Genomic DNA, 20,686 nt, shown 5'->3' with positions numbered 1-20,686 from the left:
AAAAAAAAAAAAGAAAGAAAAGAAAAAAGAAATTTGGACCCCATGCCAAGGGTAGGCAGACAGGTGTTGATCTACCCATTTTACCGATCAGGAAACTGAGGTCCGTAAAGGCTGAGTGACTTGCTCAGGATCACAGAGTGCACCCAAGGCAGGGTCAGGAAAGGAACTTGGGTCCCCATCCCAGCCCGTGGGTGGGCCGGTGTGTGGGACAGGGTTTTTCACCAGGATGTCTTCCTCAGCCAAGGTCCTGGTGCACTGTGTGGTGGGCGTGAGCCGCTCCGCCACACTGGTCCTGGCCTACCTCATGCTGCACCAGCGGCTGTCCCTGCGCCAGGCGGTGATCACCGTGAGGCAGCACCGATGGGTCTTCCCCAACCGAGGCTTCCTGCACCAGCTCTGCAGGCTGGACCAGCAACTGCGGGGTGCCGGCCAGAGCTGAGGGGCCAGGTGAGGCCTCAGGGGGCGAAGCTGGATGTGGTTGGCAGGAAGAGGCCAGGTGAGGGCCTGGGCTGCAGACATAGGATTGGAGTCTTCCAGGATTGGTTGGCAGGGCTGTGTGTGGCTGGAAGTGAGGATTAAAGGGGGCCTGGCCCTCTCGCCAAACTGCTGGGTTCCCTTAACCTACCCAAGGTCTCACCCAAGGGCCTGGCCTAGGCAATTCTCCTGTAGGACCCCCAACCCATCTCCCCCATCCCACCTGGATCCTTCAGACCCCAAAGAGAAGAGAGGGACTAGGATGCGAGGGTATGGAAAGCATAAAATGGAAGAGGGGAGACTTTCCTACCTGGTCTTGGAGCCAACCAGTCCTGCCTCAGCTGAAAGCCTGTGGGGGCTCCCCTAAATCTCACTGAGGCATCTGCACAGCCAGCCTGGACCCTCCCGAACCTCCACATCCCCTTCCCCCAGGTCTGGACCCCAGGTACAGTGCCACAGAGAAAACCTTCCAGGCTTAGCTAATTCTCATCAGTGAGCTAAGGCCAGGCCTCCACGGTGGCTCCCCACCCAGCAGGCCCTGCCTCCACCTCTGCTTCCCCTATAACTCCTTCCCTGTCTCGCCTCAAGCCTGTCTTTGGCTGTCCCTACCACCCCATGCCACAAACGGGTTGCCATTTAGGGGTGGGTGACTGGCCTGGGCATGCTTGGGAGCTGGAACAGCAGCAGCTTTTTCCTCCCAGAAACCTCCCAGGGCAGGGCCTGACTCTCTCCCTGCCTCCCACCCCTAAGAGCAGTTCCTGTCTCTGAAGGCATAGCCAGCCCAAGCAGAAGGGAGGCCCTTCAGCAGCATCGACCCCTTCCCACACGCTGGCTGGAGGATAAGCATCTTGAGGAGGAGGATTAGGGAAGGATCAGGGGCTAAGTTTAGAGTTTGGGGGTGAGCGTGATAAGCAACTTTGGGTTATAGCTGGGCTTGAGATTGGCCTGTGGCCAAGCTGTGGCATGGAGCTCTGTGGGTAGAAGGTCTGAAGGGGGCATGTTTCCCGTGGAATGGCAAATTCTCTGCCTGCTCTCTCTCCTCTAGACAGGACCCAGGAACCTGGCAGAGCAGCAGATCTCGGAGCATGCCCAGTCACCCTTCTCCCTCAGCCTGGGGCCTTAGGCTCCCTGACCTCTGACCTCAGCATCTTTCCCATCAGGCAGTCGACTTTGGGGGAGTTGGATAGGCAGGAGTATAGCATTGCACAATTCATGGAGGTGTCATCCACCAAACTGTGCAACTGGAGGCCCCAGGAATTATGCAGTGTGCAGCCTGTGCAGCCGTACAGAGCAGCTCTGGGTCCGGGGACTCTGAAAGATAAGGGGCCCATGGGGAGAGGTCATCTCTGTCCCTAAACCATGGATACCAAATCTACCTCCTCATCACTCCCAGCAGCTGCACTCACTTGACCTTATGCACAGGGCTCAAGCCAGAAGCAGGTTTAGGTGACAGCTCTTATCCCTGCCCCAACAAGTCCCAGCCAGCCTGGGCCTTGGTTCACCTGCCTGTAACACAGAGCTCATCTCTCTTCCAGAGCTGGTCCTTACTCCCTGCCACGGGCCTCTGCCACTTTGCCACCCTGGCACTTGTCCTGCTGGTGCTGCTGGAGGCTCTGGCCCAGGCGGACACACAGAAGATGGTGGAAGCCCAGCGTGGGGTCCGCCCTAGAGCCTGCTACGCCATCTGGCTCCTCCTGGCGCCTGCACCCCCTCTCAGCCACTGTCTTCAGTCTCCACAGGTGGGAGTGGGCTCCCCTCTCAGCCAAGCCCTCAGGCTTCTTGGCCAGGGACCCCAAGTTCCCTGGGAAAGTGGGGAGGGGAGGAGAGAGGAAGGGGGTTCCAGGTATTTGTGATAGCTGTTGGCCACAGCTGTCTCCAGCAGCTCCCCTCAGGGCTCAGAGAGTCCCAGGAGGGGCTGAGCCTTAGCTCCCTGGAGCTCAGACCTCAGAGACCCAGTGCAGGTATGGCTGCAGGCATGGGTGTGCCCTGTTCCCACCATCTGGGAGTACAAGTGGGGAGCAGTATCAAGGTATGGGTGTATGACAAAGGTCTGTGGATGACAGAGAAGGTTTCTAATAGGCCCAATTGAAGGTCCCAGCTGACCACAGTTAGCATGGGGAGAGACCTTAAAGACCATCTCTCTGGCCTCAGGGGACAGTGGGGCCTGGGTGTCCCTGCCTTTTGGGTTGGGGGAGGAGCTTGGCAGAGGGTGGGAGTGGCCCTGGACACGCTGCTTCTGCCTGCAGCCCAGGGCTGTCTGAAGACCTGCTCTACACCTGTGTCTGTGTGTGGGTCTGCGCCGCTTCCCTCAGCCTGAGTCTTCTAGGTCTTTATCCTGGACCTGTCCCATCAGCCTTGGCCTCTAACTGAGGGCCCCTGGACCTGGGTCCTGCTGTTGGCAATGCCACCACTTTACATGTGATTTTTGGCTAGTCTCTTCACTGTCCTCCTCCACAGAACATCCTTCCGGCTTGAACTTCCTGCCCTTCTTCTACAATACCCTTGAAGGCCAAGGGAGAGGGTCTCACTCCAGTTGCCTAGGCTGGAGTGCAATGGCATGGTCAGGGATTAGGGCACACTGCAGCCTTGACTTTGTGGGCTCAGGTGATTCTCCCACCTCAGCTTCCTGAGTAGAAGGGACTACAAGTGTATGCCACCACACCCAGCTAAATTTTTTTTTTTTTTGAGACGGAGTTTCACTCTTGTTGCCCAGGCTGGAGTGCAATGGTGTGATCTCAGCTCACCGCAACCCCCGCTTCCCGGGTTCAAATGATTCTCCTGCCTCAGGCTCCCGAGTAGCTGGGATTACAGGCATGCGCCACCATGCCCCGCTAATTTTGTATTTTTAGCAGAGACAGGTTTTCTCCATGTTGGTCGGGCTGGTCTCGAACTCCCGACCTCAGGTGATCCGCCCACCTTGGCTTCCCAAAGTGCTAGGATTACAGGCGTGAGCCACCACGACCATCCCAACTCGCTAATGTTTTTTGTACTTTTAGTAGAGACAGGGTCTGGCTATATTGCCTAGACTGGTCTTGAACTCCTGGGCTCAAGCAATCCTCCCACCTCAGCCTCCCAAAGTGTCGGGATTATAGGGGTTAGCCACTGCATCCGGCCAAGGGACATTTTAAAATGGTTTATTTGATCTTCCTTCTCCCACTATCTTTTTTTTTCTTCTTTTTTTTGGGACGGAGTCTCGCCCTGTCACCCAGGCTGGAGTGCAGTGGCGCAATCTCGGCTCACTGCAAGCTCTGCCTCCCGGGTTCACGCCATTCTCCTGCCTCAGCCTCCTGAGTAGCTGGGACTACAGGCGCCCACCACCACGCCCAGTTAATTTTTTTGTATTTTTAGTAGAGACGGGGTTTCACCATGTTAGCCAGGAGGGTCTCGATCTCCTGACCTTGTGATCCACCTGCCTCGGTCTCCCAAAGTGCTGGGATTATAGGCGTGAGCTACCACGCCTGGCCCCTTCTCCCACTGTCAACATACATGTACACAATATGCCACAGTCAGACCTGGGCTGAGCTGCCTTGATTCTTAGCAGTGCTGGGACGGAGGCCTGGGCCTGGAGGGAAGGGTGCCTGACTGGGCTTGGCACTGGCCATGCCATGGAACCAGTGAACAAGTTGGGAGTGGCAGGGGAGGCTGGAAGAGGGGAGTAGACAGCATGCTTTATAATTAAACTCAAATCAAAAAATAGAAACAGCATCAAGTGTGCGGAGACAGGCGGCTGAAAGCCGGCAGCACAAACTGCCCGTCAGAGAAGTGCACAGCCCAGGCCAGATACTCCCACAGGTGGGTGAGTGCCCCTAATTTGGGGGGGTAGGGTGTGGTCCCTGAGCATGCTGAGTAATGAGGGCCAGTACACTTGTGCCTGTGTGGGGAGGGGTGGGGTTTGGGTTGGGTAGAGAACCGACTGGGTCAAAGATGAAGGCGCAGACAAAGTATAATAGAGTCAGAGAGACCTGGGCTTGAGTCCTGACTCCCACATCAATTGGCTGTGTGACTCTGGGTATGTTGCTTAACCTCTCTGAGTCTCGGTTTCCTCATCTGTAAAATGGGGATGATAATATTACCTGCTCCATAAAGGCACTGTGAGGATTCAATGAGAAAATGTAAGTGCCTAGCTCTGTCTGGCACATAGTAGTACATCCATGATGAGTGCAAAATATAACAATTATTGCTGGACAGAGAAAGAAACATCAAGAAATACAGAGATAGAGAGGAAATCTCACTGTCCCGTGGGGAAGTTACCCTCCACATAGGATATGGCTGGGGCTGGAAAGGGTAAGAGTAATTATAGTAGTGATAATAATAGTAAGACGTGCCATTTATTGGGCATCTACCATGAGACAGACCCTGTGGGAGGTGCTTTACATTAATTATTACATGGAATTCTCACAGCAGCCCCACTGAAGAAACTGGCTCAGTGAAGACAAGACCACATAGCTGCAAGTACCAGACCTGAGATTTCTGCCCAGGTCTGCCCTCCCCAAGACCCGCAGGCTGAGCCCAGAGACCCACAGCTGTTCCCCCTGGCAGCCACACGCCACCCTTCTGCAGGCCTTCTCCCCACACTCCTCACTGGTCCTGCCCTGAGATCTCCAGCCCCACATGGCCTGTGGCCACACTCCTGTCTGGCCTCCCTGGAGTGGAGTCAGAAAGGATGGGCAGGAAGAAAGTCCAGGGGACCATCTGAAACTGCAGCTGAGAGGTGGATGGCAAACAGCTGCCCCCTGCTCCAAGGAAGCCTGTGCCTCTGCCTGATGTCATGGGCACACAGAGCAGTGTCATGGGAGGCTGCAAAGGCACATGAGCTTCCTGGGGGAGGATGGGAGACAGAGGCAAACGGGGGAGTGACCCAGGGAGGAGAGATGCAAACACAGAAAACAAGTGCATGGACTTGCAAACAGCAGCAGCACAGGAGCAGCCAGGAAAAGCCCTGCCTACAGAGGCAGCTGCTCTGCTGAGTGGGGGAGGCAGGAAGGGGGTGAGGAGGAGCACAGGACCAGGGAGAGAAGGAAGGCTGCAGGGAGTGGGAGGGGAGCCTGGCCGGGCCCTGGCCTTGCTGGGCGTTGGGCCTGTGCTTCACCTGGCTGGGGACGAGGAGACATGGCAGGTAGTGTCACGCAGGGCCCTCCAAAGACCAAGTCTCGGGTCTCAGAAACCAGCGGAGCTGCCACAACCACCGACTTCCCTTCCTTGGGAGGGCCTGAGGCTTAAAGGACGAGTCCCTGGGCGGGTGGCTGGGCCTGACTCTGAGTGATGGGATGGGCTGGGTCCCAGTGGGTTAGAACGGACAGGTGGGGCAACATCCTGAGCATCAGGAGTGAGGCATTAGGTGGAGCCTGACCGGGGATAGCGCTAAGTCCAGGAGAGAGCCCTGTTCTTCAGACCTGGGCTTAGGTCCCCTCGGAGGCAGAGGCATGCACTGTGGCCTACAGCCCCCAAATCCTTGACCCCTCTGGAGCCTCCTCGGGGTGGAGCCTGGCTGCCTGCTCCCTGGCAAGGCTGGGCTGTGAGACACCCATTGGCCACCAGGGGGCAGCCTCACCCCATGCCAAGCTCCACAGGCCTGAGCCCAGAGCCTGTCCCACTTCCCAAAGCCCCATCTCCCGCCTGGGGTGGTGCAGCCCCACCTGATGGCTCCAGACCAGTGTGGCTGTTGGACTCCCCTGGGGCCTGGGGGCTTCCCCGACTCCACCACACTACACTGCCCTCTGCCCTGCAGTGACCGCACATCCAGGCACTCCTCTCTCATTCTCGGGTCAGACCCCCAGAGCATCCTGAAAGTTAAGTCCAGGATCCCTAGCATGGGAAGATAAACTGTGGTCCAGATGGGGGCAAAGACTTGCTTGTGGCCACAGAATGAGTTGTGGCAGAGTCCTGGGGGAGCCAGGCTCTCCTCCCTGCCTCAGAAGTTCTCTTCTCACCTCTTCAGGTAGCCTCCCATCTTCATGGGGGGTTATAGAATCAATGGTCTTCAATCCCAAAGAGATACCAAGCAGAGAGGAGGCCTGGGGGCTTAGAGGGACCGAAGGGCCCACTGCAGTCCACAAGGCCTCAGTCGGCTCTCAGGCCCCACCCCCATGGGCGCCCCAGTCAGCACCTGGAATTCTAGCGGCTTCACAGTGTTTGTGTTCTGGGCGGAACCTGCCTAGCCCTGTTCTGCTCAGGCAGAGTCCTGCCCCTGCACCCACTCCCCCATTCCCAGCCCCAGACCATGCCCCAGGTAGGTGGCAGGCCACTCAGCCGCCTGGAGAGGTCACAGTGGGGGATGAGGAGGACAGCTGGGTCTTCACTTCCGCCTTGCCCGACAGCCCCCCACTGGGTGAGCCGGGCCAAGCTGGCAGCCTCCTGGGTGCCCCTTTCTTTTTCTGGTCCTGGCACTGCCTACCAAAGGGAAAAGGTGTTCTTCCCAGTATGCACCTTCCCTAGTCACTGGTCCAGGGGATCAGGGGCAGTTAGCAAAGGCAGGACCCCTTCTCCAACACGGCACCAGGCCCATATTCTGGTGCCGCTGAAAATCCAGCTCCGCAGGGTCCCTGACTCCTTCAGCCAGCAGATGCCTGAAACAAGCTACACGACCCAGGTGGGGCCTGACATCCAGCACTGGCCTGAGTCGTGGGGGTAAGGAGGAAAACCCGGGGCCTATAGGCAGGTGTGTGGCTCAGCAGCACCAGGCTCCCTTGAGGAAACAGATGGGTTAGTGACCACTCTCTGGAGGCCCCAAAGATGGTAACTGAAAGGCTTGGGGATGGACTAAAACCCCAGCCTTGCTACTCATGAGCCGTATGGCTTTGGGCATCACTTTTAAAACATTCTGAGCTTCAGCTTCCTCCTAGGTAAAATAGGAACAGACATCCCACGAGTGAGACATCAGGCTTTTTGTTGTTGTTGAGATGGAGTCTCACTCTGTTGCCCAGGCTGGAGTGTAGTGGTGTGATCTCGGCTCACTGCAACCTCTGCCTCACAGGTTCAAGAGGTTCTCCTGCCTCAGCCTCCCTAGTAGCTGGGACTACAGGAGTGGACCATCACACGTGGCTAATTTTTGTATTTTCGGTAGAGACAGGATTTTGCCACATTGGCCAGGCTGGTCTCGAACTCCTGACCTCAGTTGATCTGCCTGCCTCAGCCTCCCAAAGTGCTGGGATTACAGGTGTGAGCCACTGTGCCCAGCCAGGGGCATCAGGCTTATAAGAGGCATTAGCTCATTCCATGTGGAGACGCTAACAAATACCAGTTCACAGTCCTGGCCTCTTACCTGGAGATGGGCTCTGATCTCCAAGCCCCTGAAAGTGGGAGGGGACGGGGGTCTGAGGATGAGTACTGGAAGTAGCAGGTGAGGGGGCTTGAGATGAGCTGCTTAGGTTGGTGGTGGGGGCTTCCTGGGTGCCCTGAGAGCCACAGCCATCTGGGGCTTTCATCCCTACAAAGTCCAAGCTGACTTAGGGGTGAGATCTGCACTGACTAGTGCCACAAACAGGGAACTCCAAGGGCCCCTTGGCCAAAGCTTCATACATCTGCAGCTTAGCAGAGGGCAGGAGAGAGGTCTGCCCAGCTCCATAGCAGTGACAAAGGATTGATTCCCTTGTTCCCTGGGGAAGGGTTCTAGGCCTTAGCCCCAGCTGAGCTTGTTAATACCTCATGTGAAATAGCTGAGGCCCTTCCTGCAGCATCCCTGTGGCACCTGGGCACTGCACCATGGGCTTCCCCATCAGCTGGATCCACCCTCTGGGAGCCTGCCTCCAGCCACTGCGGTGTCCACTGTGTTCCAGGATGGACTTACTGCAGAAGCAGGACCTCCGGAGGCCCAAGATCCACAGGGCAGTCCGGGCATCTCCCTACCAGCCGCCCACGTTGGCTTCACTGCAGCGCTTGCTGTGGGTCCGTCAGGCTGCCACGCTGAACCATATCGACGAGGTCTGGCCCAGCCTCTTCCTGGGAGATGCGTGAGTAAGACCCACGTTAGGAGTGGGGGTGGCAGAAGGGTGTGAGGTTCACACGGGAATGAGGGCATGAGCCTCTCCCAGAGCCCTCCAGGGCAGAGGTGGCACCCTTGCCTCCCACCGCCTCTTTCCCTGTGTTTCTTTCATTTTATATTATTACTGCTTTTAACTGTGGAACTAGAATACACATAAGAAAAGTGCACAGGGCTGGGTGCGGTGGCTCACGCCTGTAATCCCAGCACTTTGGGAGGCCAAGACAGGTGGATCACTTGAGGTCAGAAGTTCGAGACCAGCCTGGCCAACGTGGTGAAACCTCATCTCTACTAAAAATACAAAAAACTAGCCAGATGTGGTGGTGGATGCCTGTAATCACAGCTACTCAGGAAGCTGAGGCAGGAGAATCACTTGAATCCGGGAGGCAGAGGTTGCAGTGAGCTGAGATCGTGCCACTGCACTCCAGCCTGGACAATAAGAGTGAAACTCTTGTCTCAAACAAAGAAAAAAAAAAGGAAAAAGGAAATGTGCACAGAGCATGTATGAACAGCTTCATCACCCAGTGAAGAAAAAGGATATTACTTGTCTCCCAGAAGCCCCTACTGAATCTTTCTCATTATAACTTTTCTATTCTCTGTGGTTAATCACTATCTGTTGAATTAATTATTTTCTGTAAAGTTTTGCCACCTATATATCTAAACAGTGTAGTTAGTTTCACCTGTTGTTTAAAATGATATGAGTGGAATCATGTTGTGTGTGTTTTGTGCCTGGGGTCATTTGCTTAAATTTGTGAGTCACCCACATTGTTATGTGTACCTGCAGTTCATTCATGTTTTCACTGCTGGAGATTTCATCATATGATTATGCCACAGTTTATCCATTTTACTGAATATGGACATTTGAATTGTTTCCACTTTTTGACTATTATGAACAGTGATCCTAGTAGTATTTCATTTTAAAATTTTTATTTATTTATTTAGAGACAAGGCCTCTCTCTGTTGCCTAGGCTGGAGTGCAGGGATTATCATCATTCACTGCAACCTCAAATTCCTAGGCTCAGCAATTCTCCTGCCTCAGCCTCTCAAGTAGCTGGGAATACAGGTTTGCACCACCACACCTAGCTAATTTTTCTTTTTTTCTTTTTTTTGAGGCGGGGTCTCACTCTGCCACCCAGGCTGGAGTATAGTAGTGCAATCTCCACTCACTGCAGCCTCAACCTCCCAGGCTCAGGTGATTCTCCCACCTCAGCCTCCGAAGTAGCTGGGACTACTGGCATATGCCACCATGCCTGGCTAATTTTTGCATTGTTTGTAGAGATAAGGTTTTGTCATGTTGCCCAGGCTGGTCTCTAACCCTGAGCTCAATCAATCCTCCCGCCTTGGTCTCCCAAAGTGTTGGGATTATAGGCATGAGCCACAGTGCCTGGCCTGAAAAGGAGTCTTTTTTTGTTTTGTTTTGTTTTGTTTTTTTGAGATGGAGTCTAGCTCTGTTGCCTAGGCTGGAGTGCAGTGGCCCAATCTTGGCTCACTGCAACCTCTGCCTCCTGGGTTTAAGTGATTCTCCTGACTCAGTCTTCCGAGTAGCTGGGACTACAGGTGCCCACCACCATGCCTGGCTAATTTTTGTGTTTTTAGTAGAGATGGGGTGTCACCATGTTGGCCAGGCTGGTCTCAAACTCCTGAACCTCAAGTGATCTGCCCACCTCGGTCTCCCAAAGTGCTGGGATTATAGGCATGAGCCACTGCACCCAGCCCGAAAAGGAGTCTTAACCTCCAACAGGAGGAGCCCCTTCACCCTGGGCCAATTTGCAGGCTCTTATCTCTACCCTTGGTGGGCGGTGGGCGGGGGTGTTTGCAAACTTCAACCCAGCCAGAGCTGCCACAGTGAGATCAACCTCCACTCTCCTAACCCCTTGTGCCCTCTCCTCCAGGTACGCAGCCCGGGACAAGAGCAAGCTGATGCAGCTGGGAATCACCCACGTTGTGAATGCCGCTGCGGGCAAGTTCCAGGTGGACACAGGTGCCAAGTTCTACCGTGGAATGTCCCTGGAGTACTATGGCATCGAGGCGGATGACAACCCCTTCTTCGACCTCAGTGTCTACTTTCTGCCTGTTGGTCGATACATCCGAGCTGCCCTCAGTGTTCCCCAAGGTGCACTTCTGGGTCCGGCATGGTGGAGAGTGCTTTAGGACTCTCCATTATTCCAGTAGCACTGGTGGGTGGGAGTCCAGAGAGACAAACCCTTTCAGCAACCCTCCCACTCCATGGGGAAAATAGCTACTACCATTCAGTGAGTGTCCCCTTCAGGGACACCCTGGAGGCTAGCAATCGCAGACATAACTAAGATCCAGTGTGGTCATCAGCATCCCTCCATAAGAGGCCAGGCACTGGACAGAAGGTATAGGACCCAGCGAAGCTCCTGAGCGGGCTCCTCTAAGATGAGGCCTTGGCATAGAGCTGCAGGGGCAGGCCAGAGGGCAGAACTCAGGGGAAAGAGAGGTAGGTGGACACCCCCTATAATCTGATGCAAACCCAGGGACCTCAGGAATTCAGTAAACCCCCTTCCCCTGGCCCAGAGTTGCAAAAGATGCCTGAGGAAGCACCTGGACCGGAAGAAGGAAATCCCAGCTGCTAACCTAAACCCTGCCTCTAACTTGCTCTGTGACTTTGAGCCAGCCTCCTCTCCTTGGGCTTCAGTTGCCCCATTTGACAGAGTAGACAGTGTCAGTATTCCAGGATACTGTAGAGGATGGCCATGGGTGTCTCTTCTTCCCAAAGAGGTGGGTGGTTCGAGGGCAGGTAGCTGATGCTAAGTTGGTTCTCCCTACAGGCCGCGTGCTGGTACACTGTGCCATGGGGGTAAGCCGCTCTGCCACACTTGTCCTGGCCTTCCTCATGATCTACGAGAACATGACGCTGGTAGAGGCCATCCAGACGGTGCAGGCCCACCGCAATATCTGCCCTAACTCAGGCTTCCTCCGGCAGCTCCAGGTTCTGGACAACCGACTGGGGCGGGAGACGGGGCGGTTCTGATCTGGCAGGCGGCCAGGATCCCTGACCCTTGGCCCAACCCCACCAGCCTGGCCCTGGGAGAAGCAGGCTCTGCTGTTTCTAGTGACCCTGAGATGTAAACAGCAAGTGGGGGCTGAGGCAGAGGCAGGGATAGCTGGGTGATGACCTCTTAGCAGGTGGATTTTCCTGCCCCAATCCAGTGATTCTTTATGCAAAAGTGAGTTCAGTCCATCTCTATAATAAAATATTCATCGTCATAAAGACAGGTGCTCTTTTGGTGGTCTGTGGGGCAATGGCTTACTCGGGATGGTCACAAGGTTCCAGATGGCTTGCCAACTCTTATTCAGTGGGATGGCAGCCTTGGGGAGGAGTACAGGTGGGAATAATTCGTGATATCTGCCTTGGTGCAGGAGGAAGGTTTGGGGGTACAAGTGTGAGGATTAGAAAACCTCGTCCTCATCTTGTCCTCCTCGTACCCTCACCCAAGAGTTAGGTTGTCTGATAAAGACCCAAGTTCAATGCATCACCATTCTCTCCATGCCCATCCTACACAAGGCTGAATATCAAATTTTTTTTTTTTTTTTTTTTTTTTTTGAGACGGAGTCTTGCTCTGTCGCCCAGGCTGGAGTGCAGTGGCACAATCTCGGCTCACTGCAAGCTCCGCCTCCCGGGTTCACGCCATTCTCCTGCCTCAGCCTCTCCGAGTAGCTGGGACTACAGGCGCCCGCCACCACGCCCGGCTAATTTTTTGTATTTTTAATAGAGACGGGGTTTCACCGTGGTCTCGATCTCCTGACCTCGTGATCCGCCCGCCTCGGCCTCCCAAAGTGCTGGGATTACAAGCGTGAGCCACCGCGCCCGGCCTGAATATCAAAATTTACTGTCCACTAGTAGCATCTCTTGAAACCCGTCAGTCTTTTCATTGGCACTCTGCTTTCAAACGGACTGCTTAAAATTAGACACCTAACAAATTAAAGCATTAAACAAGAGGATGATGTGGTTGGGAAGGAGACATACCAGAAATACTAGGCAAAGGACAGTTATGTGGTGGAACAAAACAGCTCTGAGTTTTTCAGTTCTTATCTTAGCACAACATAAAATAAAATAAAGAAAGGCCCCTGTCCCAGGTTCCTCACCTGTAAAATACATCATAAAAACCCAAGGTATTTATGGGGTTTAAATGGGCAGCTTTCCTCTACCTCTCTGGCTGCTCTTAGTGAGGTCTTGCCTCCTCTGTTTGTGTGTGTGTGTGTGTTTGGGGTTTCTGGTTGTTTTGAGACCGGGTCTCACTCTGTGGCCCAGGCTGGAGTGCAGTGGTGCAGTCAGCTCACTGCAGTCTTGATCCCCACACCCCAGCTCGAGCAATCCTTTCATCTCAGCCTCCCAAGTAGCTAGGACCACAGGTGTGAGCCACCACACCCAGTTAATTTTTAAATTTTTTTGTAGAGATGAGATCTCACTCTGTTGTCCAGGTTGCTCTTGAACTCCTGGACTCAAGTGATTCTCCTGCTTCAGTCTTCCAAAGTGCTGGGATTACAGGTGTGAGCCACTGTGCCTGGCCCCTTGCCTCCTTTGGCTGGCCCTTCAATATCAAGGTTTCTCAGAGTTCCATCCTCTGCCTCCTCTCTCCTGCAGTGTTTCTGCTCTCCCAGTTCTCTGCAACACTTGGTCCCAATCCCACATTGCTGTTGGCTGCCTCAGGTGCTCTCTGGGTCTTTTACAGAGGATATACATATGTCTTAGGTGGAGGATGGCAGGAGGGGTGGTGCTGCCATGTCCAGCTTAGTCACAGGGCCCAGCCCCCTCCTGGCAGATGCAAACACTCCTGGGCTCCCCACCCTAGGAATGGAAGACTGTTCTCAATTCATCCTGGGGTGGATGGAGTCTATGATTCTCTGGAGCAGACAAACCCAGTCCCAGCTCAGTAGCCCCACCTGCCCATTCCCAATTCCCTTGGATCCCTCTTCCAACTGACAACTCAATGCTTATTGCTGTTTCTTGCTCATGCACCATCAGTGGGACCCAAGATAGTGGCTCCAGAAGCCAGTCATCCCCATCTGAGTATGGGCAGCCTGCCCGTGCTGGCTGGGGTGGATGCACTGAGGCTGGGACAGAGCCACACTCTGGGCCTGGGGCTTGGGTTCCAGGAGGTCACCTTCTTGGCGCTCTCTGGATTGGGTGCAGAATCTGGGGCTGCAGGGGGAGACTGAAGGAAGCCATGAGGAGGCAGGTGGAGGGGAAGCCAAACATTCCCCAAGTACTGAGGAAATCGAGGCCGAGCTCCAGGCTGGTACCTCCTCTGGGATGCCTTCCTGCCTGCCACACTCACCCAGGGAAGCCTGTAATAACATATCTTCCTCTTCTATAGAGCAGCCTTGTGAAAGAAGTGGTGTATTGTGAGGAGCACCACTTTGGAGCCAGACTCTTTGGGTTCAAATCCTACTTCTGCCCCTTGTCAGATGGATGATCTCAGTTAATCTCTCCATACCTTGGTTTCTCTATCCATAACAAGGGATTAATGACAGCCACCACATAGGATTGCTGTAAGGGTTAAGTGGGGCACATAGAAAGTGCTTTGCACAATATGTGGTGAGTTCCCAGAAATGGTAGCTGCGGCTGGGTGCAGTGCTTCATGCCTGTAATCCCAGCACTTTGGGAGGCCGAGGCAGGAGGATCGCCTGAGCCCAAGAGTTTGAGACCAGCTTGGGCAACATGGCAAGACCCCATGTCATTTATAAAAATAATAAAATACATAAATAAATGATAGCTGTGATCAATCATCATCACAGCACATAGTACTGGGGCTCCAGCCTTGGACTGAAAGCTGGCAGCATTCTCAGTGCACTGAACAAATGGATGAATGAGTAAAAATTAGCTGACTTAAAGGCAACGTGGTATCCTGGATTGGATCCTGGGGTTTTTTTTGTTTGCTTTTTGTTTTGAGACGGAGTCTTGCTCTGTCGCCCAGATTGGAGTACAGTGGCACAATCTCGGCTCACTGCAACCTCTGCCTCCCAGGTTCAAGTGATTCTCCTGCCTCAGCCTTCCGAGTAGCTGGGATTACAGGCGCCTGCCATCATGCCTGGCTATTTTTTGTATTTTTAGTAGGAACAGGGTTTCACTATGTTGGCCAGGCTGGTCTTGAACTCCTGACCTCAGGTGATCCGCCCACCTCAGCCTCCCAACATGCTGGGATTACAGGTGTGAGCCACTGCGCCCAGCATATTATTTATTTATTTATTTATTATTTATTTTTTTTTAGTAGAGACAGGGTTTCACCATGTTTGGTCAGGCTGGTCTCGAACTCCTGACCTCAAATGATCTGCCTGCCTCAGCCTCCCAAAGTGCTGAGATTACGGGAGTGAGCCACCGCACCTGGACTTGGATTGGATCCTGGAACAGAAAAAGGACATAAGTGGAAAAACTGTTGAAATCTGAATAAAGTTTGTGGTTTAGTTAATAGTGTTATAGTAATATTAATTTATTTGATAAAGGTAGCAAGGTTATGTAAGAAGCTAACATCAGAGAAAGCTGAGTGGATATACGACAAATGTCTCTGCTATCTTTGTAAATTTTCTGTAAATCTAAAATTATTTCAAAAATAAAAAAATAGCTGACAATTACCAACTGCTTTGCATATGCCAGGCACTGTGCCAAGTTCTTTAGATACATAATTTTTTTTTTCAAATTTCATCCATAATGTTTTATGTCTTTTGAAAACACACGAATCAGAGCCCAGGAGCTATAGGCTACAGTGAGCCAAGCTGTGACTGCACCACTGCAGTCCAGCCTGGGCGACAGAGTGGGACCCTGTCTCTAAAAAAGAAAAAAGAAAAATCACGTATCAAATACAGCAAAATGTTAAGATTTGACCATATTTATGGAGTTGTGGGAATATAGGTGTTTATTATATGATTTTTTATATTTTAAAAAATATTTCATCACTTTAAAAATTAAAAATAAATAAATCTACTAACTTCTAAATTAGGAACATCCTACTCTGTATTTAGGTTTGGAAACCATCAAGTCAAATGGATTTTAGGAAGTATTCTGGGCTGGGCGCAGTGGCTCACGCTTGTAATCCCAGCACTTTGGGAGGCCGAGGCAGGCAGATCACTTGAGGTCAAGAGTTGGAGACCAGCTGGCCAACACGGTGAAACCCTATCTCTACTAAAAATACAAAAATTAGCGGGGTGTGGTGGCGCATATCTGTAGTTCCAGCTACTCGGGAGGCTGAGACACAAGAATCACTTGAACCTGGGAGGCAAAGGCTGCAGTGAGCCAAGATTGCGCCACTGTACTCCAGCCTGGGTGATAGAGCGAGACTCTGTCTCCAAAAAATAAATAAATACAAATAAAACTTTAAAGAGGCTGTATTACAAATAATCTTGCTTAAGAAAAAAGATAATGATGACTCAGTTGGTAGCATTTAGATAAAGTAACCGTGTTGAAGAGAAGCTAAGCCAGTGAGTCATACTCTCCATCATTTCTTTCACTCCTCACAAACCTGTAGGGTGGGTCGTGTGAACACCATTTTATGGGTGAGAACACAGGCCCAGGGCGATTAGGCCAGAACAACAGCTAGTATTGATTGAGAACTTTATTATCTACCCGTGCCTTAGTCAGTCAGACTAGGCCAATGACTCTGACAGCCCCAAAACCTGAGTGACCTAAACTCAGCAACACTTTATTTATTGATTGATATTTTTATTTTTGAGATAGCGACTCACTCTGTTGCCCAGGCTGGAGTGCAGTGGTACGATCACAGCTCACTGCAGCCTCAACTTTCTGGGCTCAAGGGGTCCTCCCACCTCAGCTCCCAAGTAGTTGGGACCACAGGCACATGCCACCACGCCTGGCTGATTTTTTGTAGAGACGGGGTCTCCCTATGTTACCACTCTGTTCCCAAACTCCTGGGCTCAAGCGATCCTCCTGCCTTGGCCTCCCAAAGTGCTGGAATGACAGGCATGAGCCACCACACCTGGCCAGGCCATGCTTTATTTTTTATTCACAACACAGGTTGATGGAGGGCCAGGAGAGTAAGCATGGAGGAATGAATGCCCCTCAAGTTCCATGGGCCAGAACCAGTCACATGGCCACACCTAACTGCAGGGGAAGCCAGGAAATAGTCTAGGGTGGTGCCCAAGAAGAAGAGGAAACTGCAGATATTGATGATCATGAGCTTTCTACAGCAGGCATTAAAAAAAAAAACAAAAATAGGCTTTGCGGACGCCACCGCCACTGCCACTGCCAGGAGCCCTGTACTATCAGCCATTGTTAACCCCACCGTGTTCTTTGACATTGCCGCGAGCCCTTAGGCTGTGTCTCCTTCGAGCTGTTTGCAGACAAAGTTTCAAAGACAGCAGAAAACTTTCATGCTCTGAGCACTGGAGAGAAAGGATTTGGTTGTAAGGGTTCCTGCTTTCACAGAATTATTCCAGGGTTTATGTGTCAGGGTGGTGACTTCACACGCCATAATGGCACTGGTGGCAAGTCCATCTACTGGGACAAATTTGATGATGAGAACTTCATCCTAAAGCATACAGGTCCTGGCATCTTGTCCATGGCAAATGCTGGACCCAGCACAAACGGTTCCCAGTTTTTCATCTGCACTGCCAAGACTAAGTGGTTGGATGGCAAGCATGTGGTCTTTGGCAAGGTGAAAGAAGGCATGAATATTGTGGAGGCCATGGAGGGTCCAGGAATGGCAAGACCAGCAAGAAGATCACCATTGCTGACTGTGGACAACTCTAGTTTGACTTGTGTTTTATCTTAACCTCCAGACCATTCCTTCTGTAACTCAGAGAGCACCCTTCCACCCGATTTGCTCGCAGTATCTTAGAATCTTAGTGCTCTCGCTGCAGTTCCCTTTGGGTGCCATGTTTTCCTTGTTCCCTTCCATGCCCAGCTGGATTGCAGAGTTAAGTTGATGATTGTGAAATAAAAACTAAATGCCAAAAAAATATATATATATACATACACATACACACATGTATAATTTATAATTCTTACATTTGTATTAATTTAGAAATTATATATATGTATACATAATTAAACTCTCATAAACCCTAAGAGGTAGATATTGTTGTTATTCCCATTTTACAGATAAGAAAACTGAGGCTTAAAGAGCTTAAGTAAACCTTCTCAGGTTGCTTAGCTAGCAGGGTAGAATCATACTACCAACTCAGTCAGTGAACCTGTGTTCTTAAACACTTTGTGAGCCTCCATTCTGGATTGGCCTTAGTGACTTGCTGGACAGGAGAATGCAGCAGAAGCAGCATTCTGGGGCTTCTGAGGCTGTCATAAGACACTTTGCATCTTCTGCCCGGGTCGCTTGGAATGTGCTCTCTGGGAATCCTGAGCCACCCTGTAGAAGTCGGCCTGCGCCCCACTCTGCCATGCTGGAGTGGTCATGGGTAGGCCAACTGGCTGACAGCCTCCCTGAGCCCAGACACTAGACATTTGAGTGACCCTTTCTTGGTCACTCCAGACCAGCACATCTGCCAGCAAAATACCACAGAGTGACCTCTGTCAATGCCACATGGAACAGCAAAATTGTTTACTGAACCCTCCTGAATTACTGACCTAAAATGAGATATCAGAAAATGCTCTTGTTTGGAGTCACTAAGTTTTGGGGTAGTTTGTTACACATCAGTGGGTAACCAGCACAGGGGCAGAGCCAGGTCTGACCAGCAGCCCTGGCTTGTAGCCACTTTATTAACCTCCAGAGGAGTGTGTGAGTGAGGAAGGGACAGGGCGGTCACATCCATCCCCCCGGTGCTGATTGCATGGAGATGAGAGGCCCTGTGTCTACAGGGGAATGAAGATGGCAATAGAGCTCCACTGGAGACCAGGGAAGATGTTAGGGGCCCAAGGGGGATATTGGTGGCAAAGGCCTTGAGATGGGGAGGGTGGAGAGGCTACCAGAAAGAGAATCTTTCCCTGCTCCTCATCCACACCCCTAGCTCTTTCCTAAGCTCCAGCCATCCTACCTTCCTCCCAGGACAATAAACTCCTGCTGAGAGGCCCGAGACCTCCTTCCTGCCCTTGGCAAGGCCTCCTGGGGGTTCTGCTGCCCTCTAGCTCAGAGCCAGTCCTTGATGGCTGCCTCCTCTGCTTTCTGCCCTGGGGTGGGGAGGGTAGTTGCAGCGTGGACTCCGTAGCCAGCGAGGCCTTGGGGGAAACTTGGTTGGGGAAAACTCAAGGGGAACTGGCCCACCCCATGACGTCCTCCCCAGGTACTACCCTCCCTACCAAGCAGGAGGAACCGCCACCATTATTCTCCTTTGCCTCAGATCACTCTGCTTTTCTCAGCTCATTCCCCCAGGTGTCTGCATTCATCTCCTCATCCGTGCTTCCTGAGCCGTATGATGTCAGGTCAGCCTGGTCTCTCTCCTTGGGAGCTGCTAGCATTTCCCCTCCTCTGAGATTTTCTGCACTCCGGCTGCTACTTCAGAGCCTTCCATCAGCCGGTTCTTCCCCCACCCCCACCCTCCCACTCCCTCCTCAGAACACTTTCCCTTTCACACCTATGCAGGTGTTCGGGCTTTGCCTCCTGGACCCTCTGAGCCTGTGATGGGGCTCCTGGGACCCATGACTAGGACCCCGTCAGACTAGGCTTGTGGGCTCCAGCTTAGTGATAGTGATTGCTAGGACAGTCCTGACTTGGACAGTGATTGTGAGGGAGAGCCCAGGATCAGGGGCACATTTGAAAAGGAGTGCTGGAGAATGCATCACTTCACTTGAGTGATGAACTTGCAGGCAGCAGTGCTAAGGGGGAAGCTTGGGAGTGGGGTGAAGGGGCTCTTCCAGTTCCTTTTCAGCCATGCCACATGAATATGAATGAGCACTCTGTCCAGCCTGTGCAAGGCACTCATCGTGCCAGCACCCCTTTCTGAGGGATTCTTGGCCTCACAAACTCTTTACAGGGTGGATCTGTTGTCCTAACCAGAGATGGCTGCATTAGGATGAGCCCTGTTAAAAAAAAAAACAAAAAACTGATGCTTGTTAAAGCACAGAAAGGAAGATTTCAGGACCACCGAGATGGGTATGGGGACCACGACAGTGGGATTTTGCAGTGGGAAGAAGAGATTGGGCTCAACTCTGTTTTTTTTTTTTTTTTTTTTTGAGACGGAGTCTTGCTCTGTCGCCCAGGCGGGAGTGCAGTGGCACGATCTCGGCTCACTGCAAGCTCCACCTCCCAAGTTCACGCCATTCTCCTGCCTCAGCCTCCCGAGTAGCTGGGACTACAGGTGCCTGCCACCACGCTCGGCGAATTTTTTCTATTTTTAGTAGAGATGGGGTTTCACCATGTTAGCTAGGATGGTCTCGATCTCCTGACCTCGTGATCAGCCCGCCTCGGCCTCCCAAAGTGCTGGGATTACAGGCGTGAGCCACCGTGCCTGGCCGGGCTCAACTCTGAATACGGCATGGGCAAGTGGGAATTTATAGACAAGGAGAGGGGTAGAGTTAGTGGAAGGAAAATTACCAAGAGGAAATATCAGGGATAAGAGGGATTTTGGCTAAACCAGCCTAATAGGGTTTTTGCTGAAAACAGACCAGGATGGCTCGATATCACCTGAAGAAGGGTGGAGGAGAAGAAACCTGATCAGATATGCAGGGGAGCGGGGGCAGGGAGGAGTTCCTGATATACTGACTTAGTGGGGTTGTTGCTAAAACTCGATTTTACCAGGAAGTGCACAGGTGGGCCTAGGAGAAGGTTCGGGAGCCTGACTGAAGTTTGGTCAAGCCAAGAATCTTTGTCTGGAGCTGGATAGTGACTTCTACTTGCCTCCCAATATTTATTCTCCCCTTTACTTTGGCAAAGAGCCTCGAGTGTTAGCTGGGTGGCCGTGAACCCAGCTAAAGTAGAACATCTCCCAGCCTCCTTGAAGGTAAGTGTGACCAAGTGACTACATTCTGGCAGATGAAACGTAAGTGGAATTCTTGTGTGGAACTTCTGAAAAGTCTCTTTGAAAGGGAAAGACTAGGCCGAGGTGGGTAGATCACCTGAGGTCAGGAGTTCAAGACCAGCCTGGCCAACATGATGAAACCCTGTCTCCACTAAAAACACAAAAATTAGCCGGCCATGGTGGTGGGCACCTGTAGTCCCAGCTACTAGGGAGGCTGAGGCAGAAGAATCGCTTGAATCCTGGAGGGGGAGGTTGCAGTGAGCTGAGATGGTGCCACTGCACTCCAGCCTGGGCGACAGAGCTGGAGACTCCATCTCAAAAAAAAAAAAAAAAAAGAAAAAAAATCAC

The 20,686-nt window shown here is 52.3% G+C and overlaps 2 protein-coding genes and 1 pseudogene across 4 annotated transcripts in view; 2 read left to right on the top strand and 1 right to left on the bottom strand.

The window, feature by feature from the left end:
• The window catches only part of SAMD8 (sterile alpha motif domain containing 8), an 83,198-nt gene extending 76,677 nt beyond the window's left edge, over positions 1-6,521 (bottom strand). The window contains exon 1 of the mRNA XM_058436401.1: positions 6,405-6,521. The gene's annotated coding sequence lies outside the window, so the exon portion shown is untranslated. The remainder of the gene's footprint in view (positions 1-6,404) is intronic.
• On the top strand, positions 296-11,687 carry DUSP13B (dual specificity phosphatase 13B). 3 transcript variants are annotated; one of them, XM_032140665.2, is made up of 6 exons: positions 296-447; positions 2,010-2,213; positions 4,172-4,266; positions 8,250-8,423; positions 10,345-10,565; positions 11,245-11,687. In XM_032140665.2, exons 1-6 carry the CDS (start codon positions 361-363, stop codon positions 11,445-11,447), a joined length of 984 nt encoding a protein of 327 aa, XP_031996556.1. In that variant the 5' UTR covers positions 296-360; the 3' UTR covers positions 11,448-11,687. The 3 variants fall into 3 exon arrangements, with proteins under 3 accessions (XP_031996556.1, XP_031996550.1, XP_058292388.1); XM_032140659.3 differs by lacking the exons at positions 296-447; positions 2,010-2,213; positions 4,172-4,266 and adding an exon at positions 6,534-7,101; XM_058436405.1 differs by lacking the exons at positions 296-447; positions 2,010-2,213; positions 4,172-4,266 and adding an exon at positions 6,921-7,063.
• Positions 11,688-16,603: 4,916 nt separating this feature from the next.
• LOC116480762 (peptidyl-prolyl cis-trans isomerase A-like) lies at positions 16,604-17,180 on the top strand (annotated as a pseudogene).
• The last annotated feature ends 3,506 nt before the right edge of the window (positions 17,181-20,686 follow it).

Source organism: Hylobates moloch, unplaced genomic scaffold, assembly GCF_009828535.3.
Source record: "Hylobates moloch isolate HMO894 unplaced genomic scaffold, HMol_V3 SCAFFOLD_3, whole genome shotgun sequence".
NCBI lineage: Eukaryota > Metazoa > Chordata > Mammalia > Primates > Hylobatidae > Hylobates > Hylobates moloch.
Note: the sequence above shows the minus strand (reverse complement) of the source record. Positions and strands in the feature narration are given on the sequence as shown.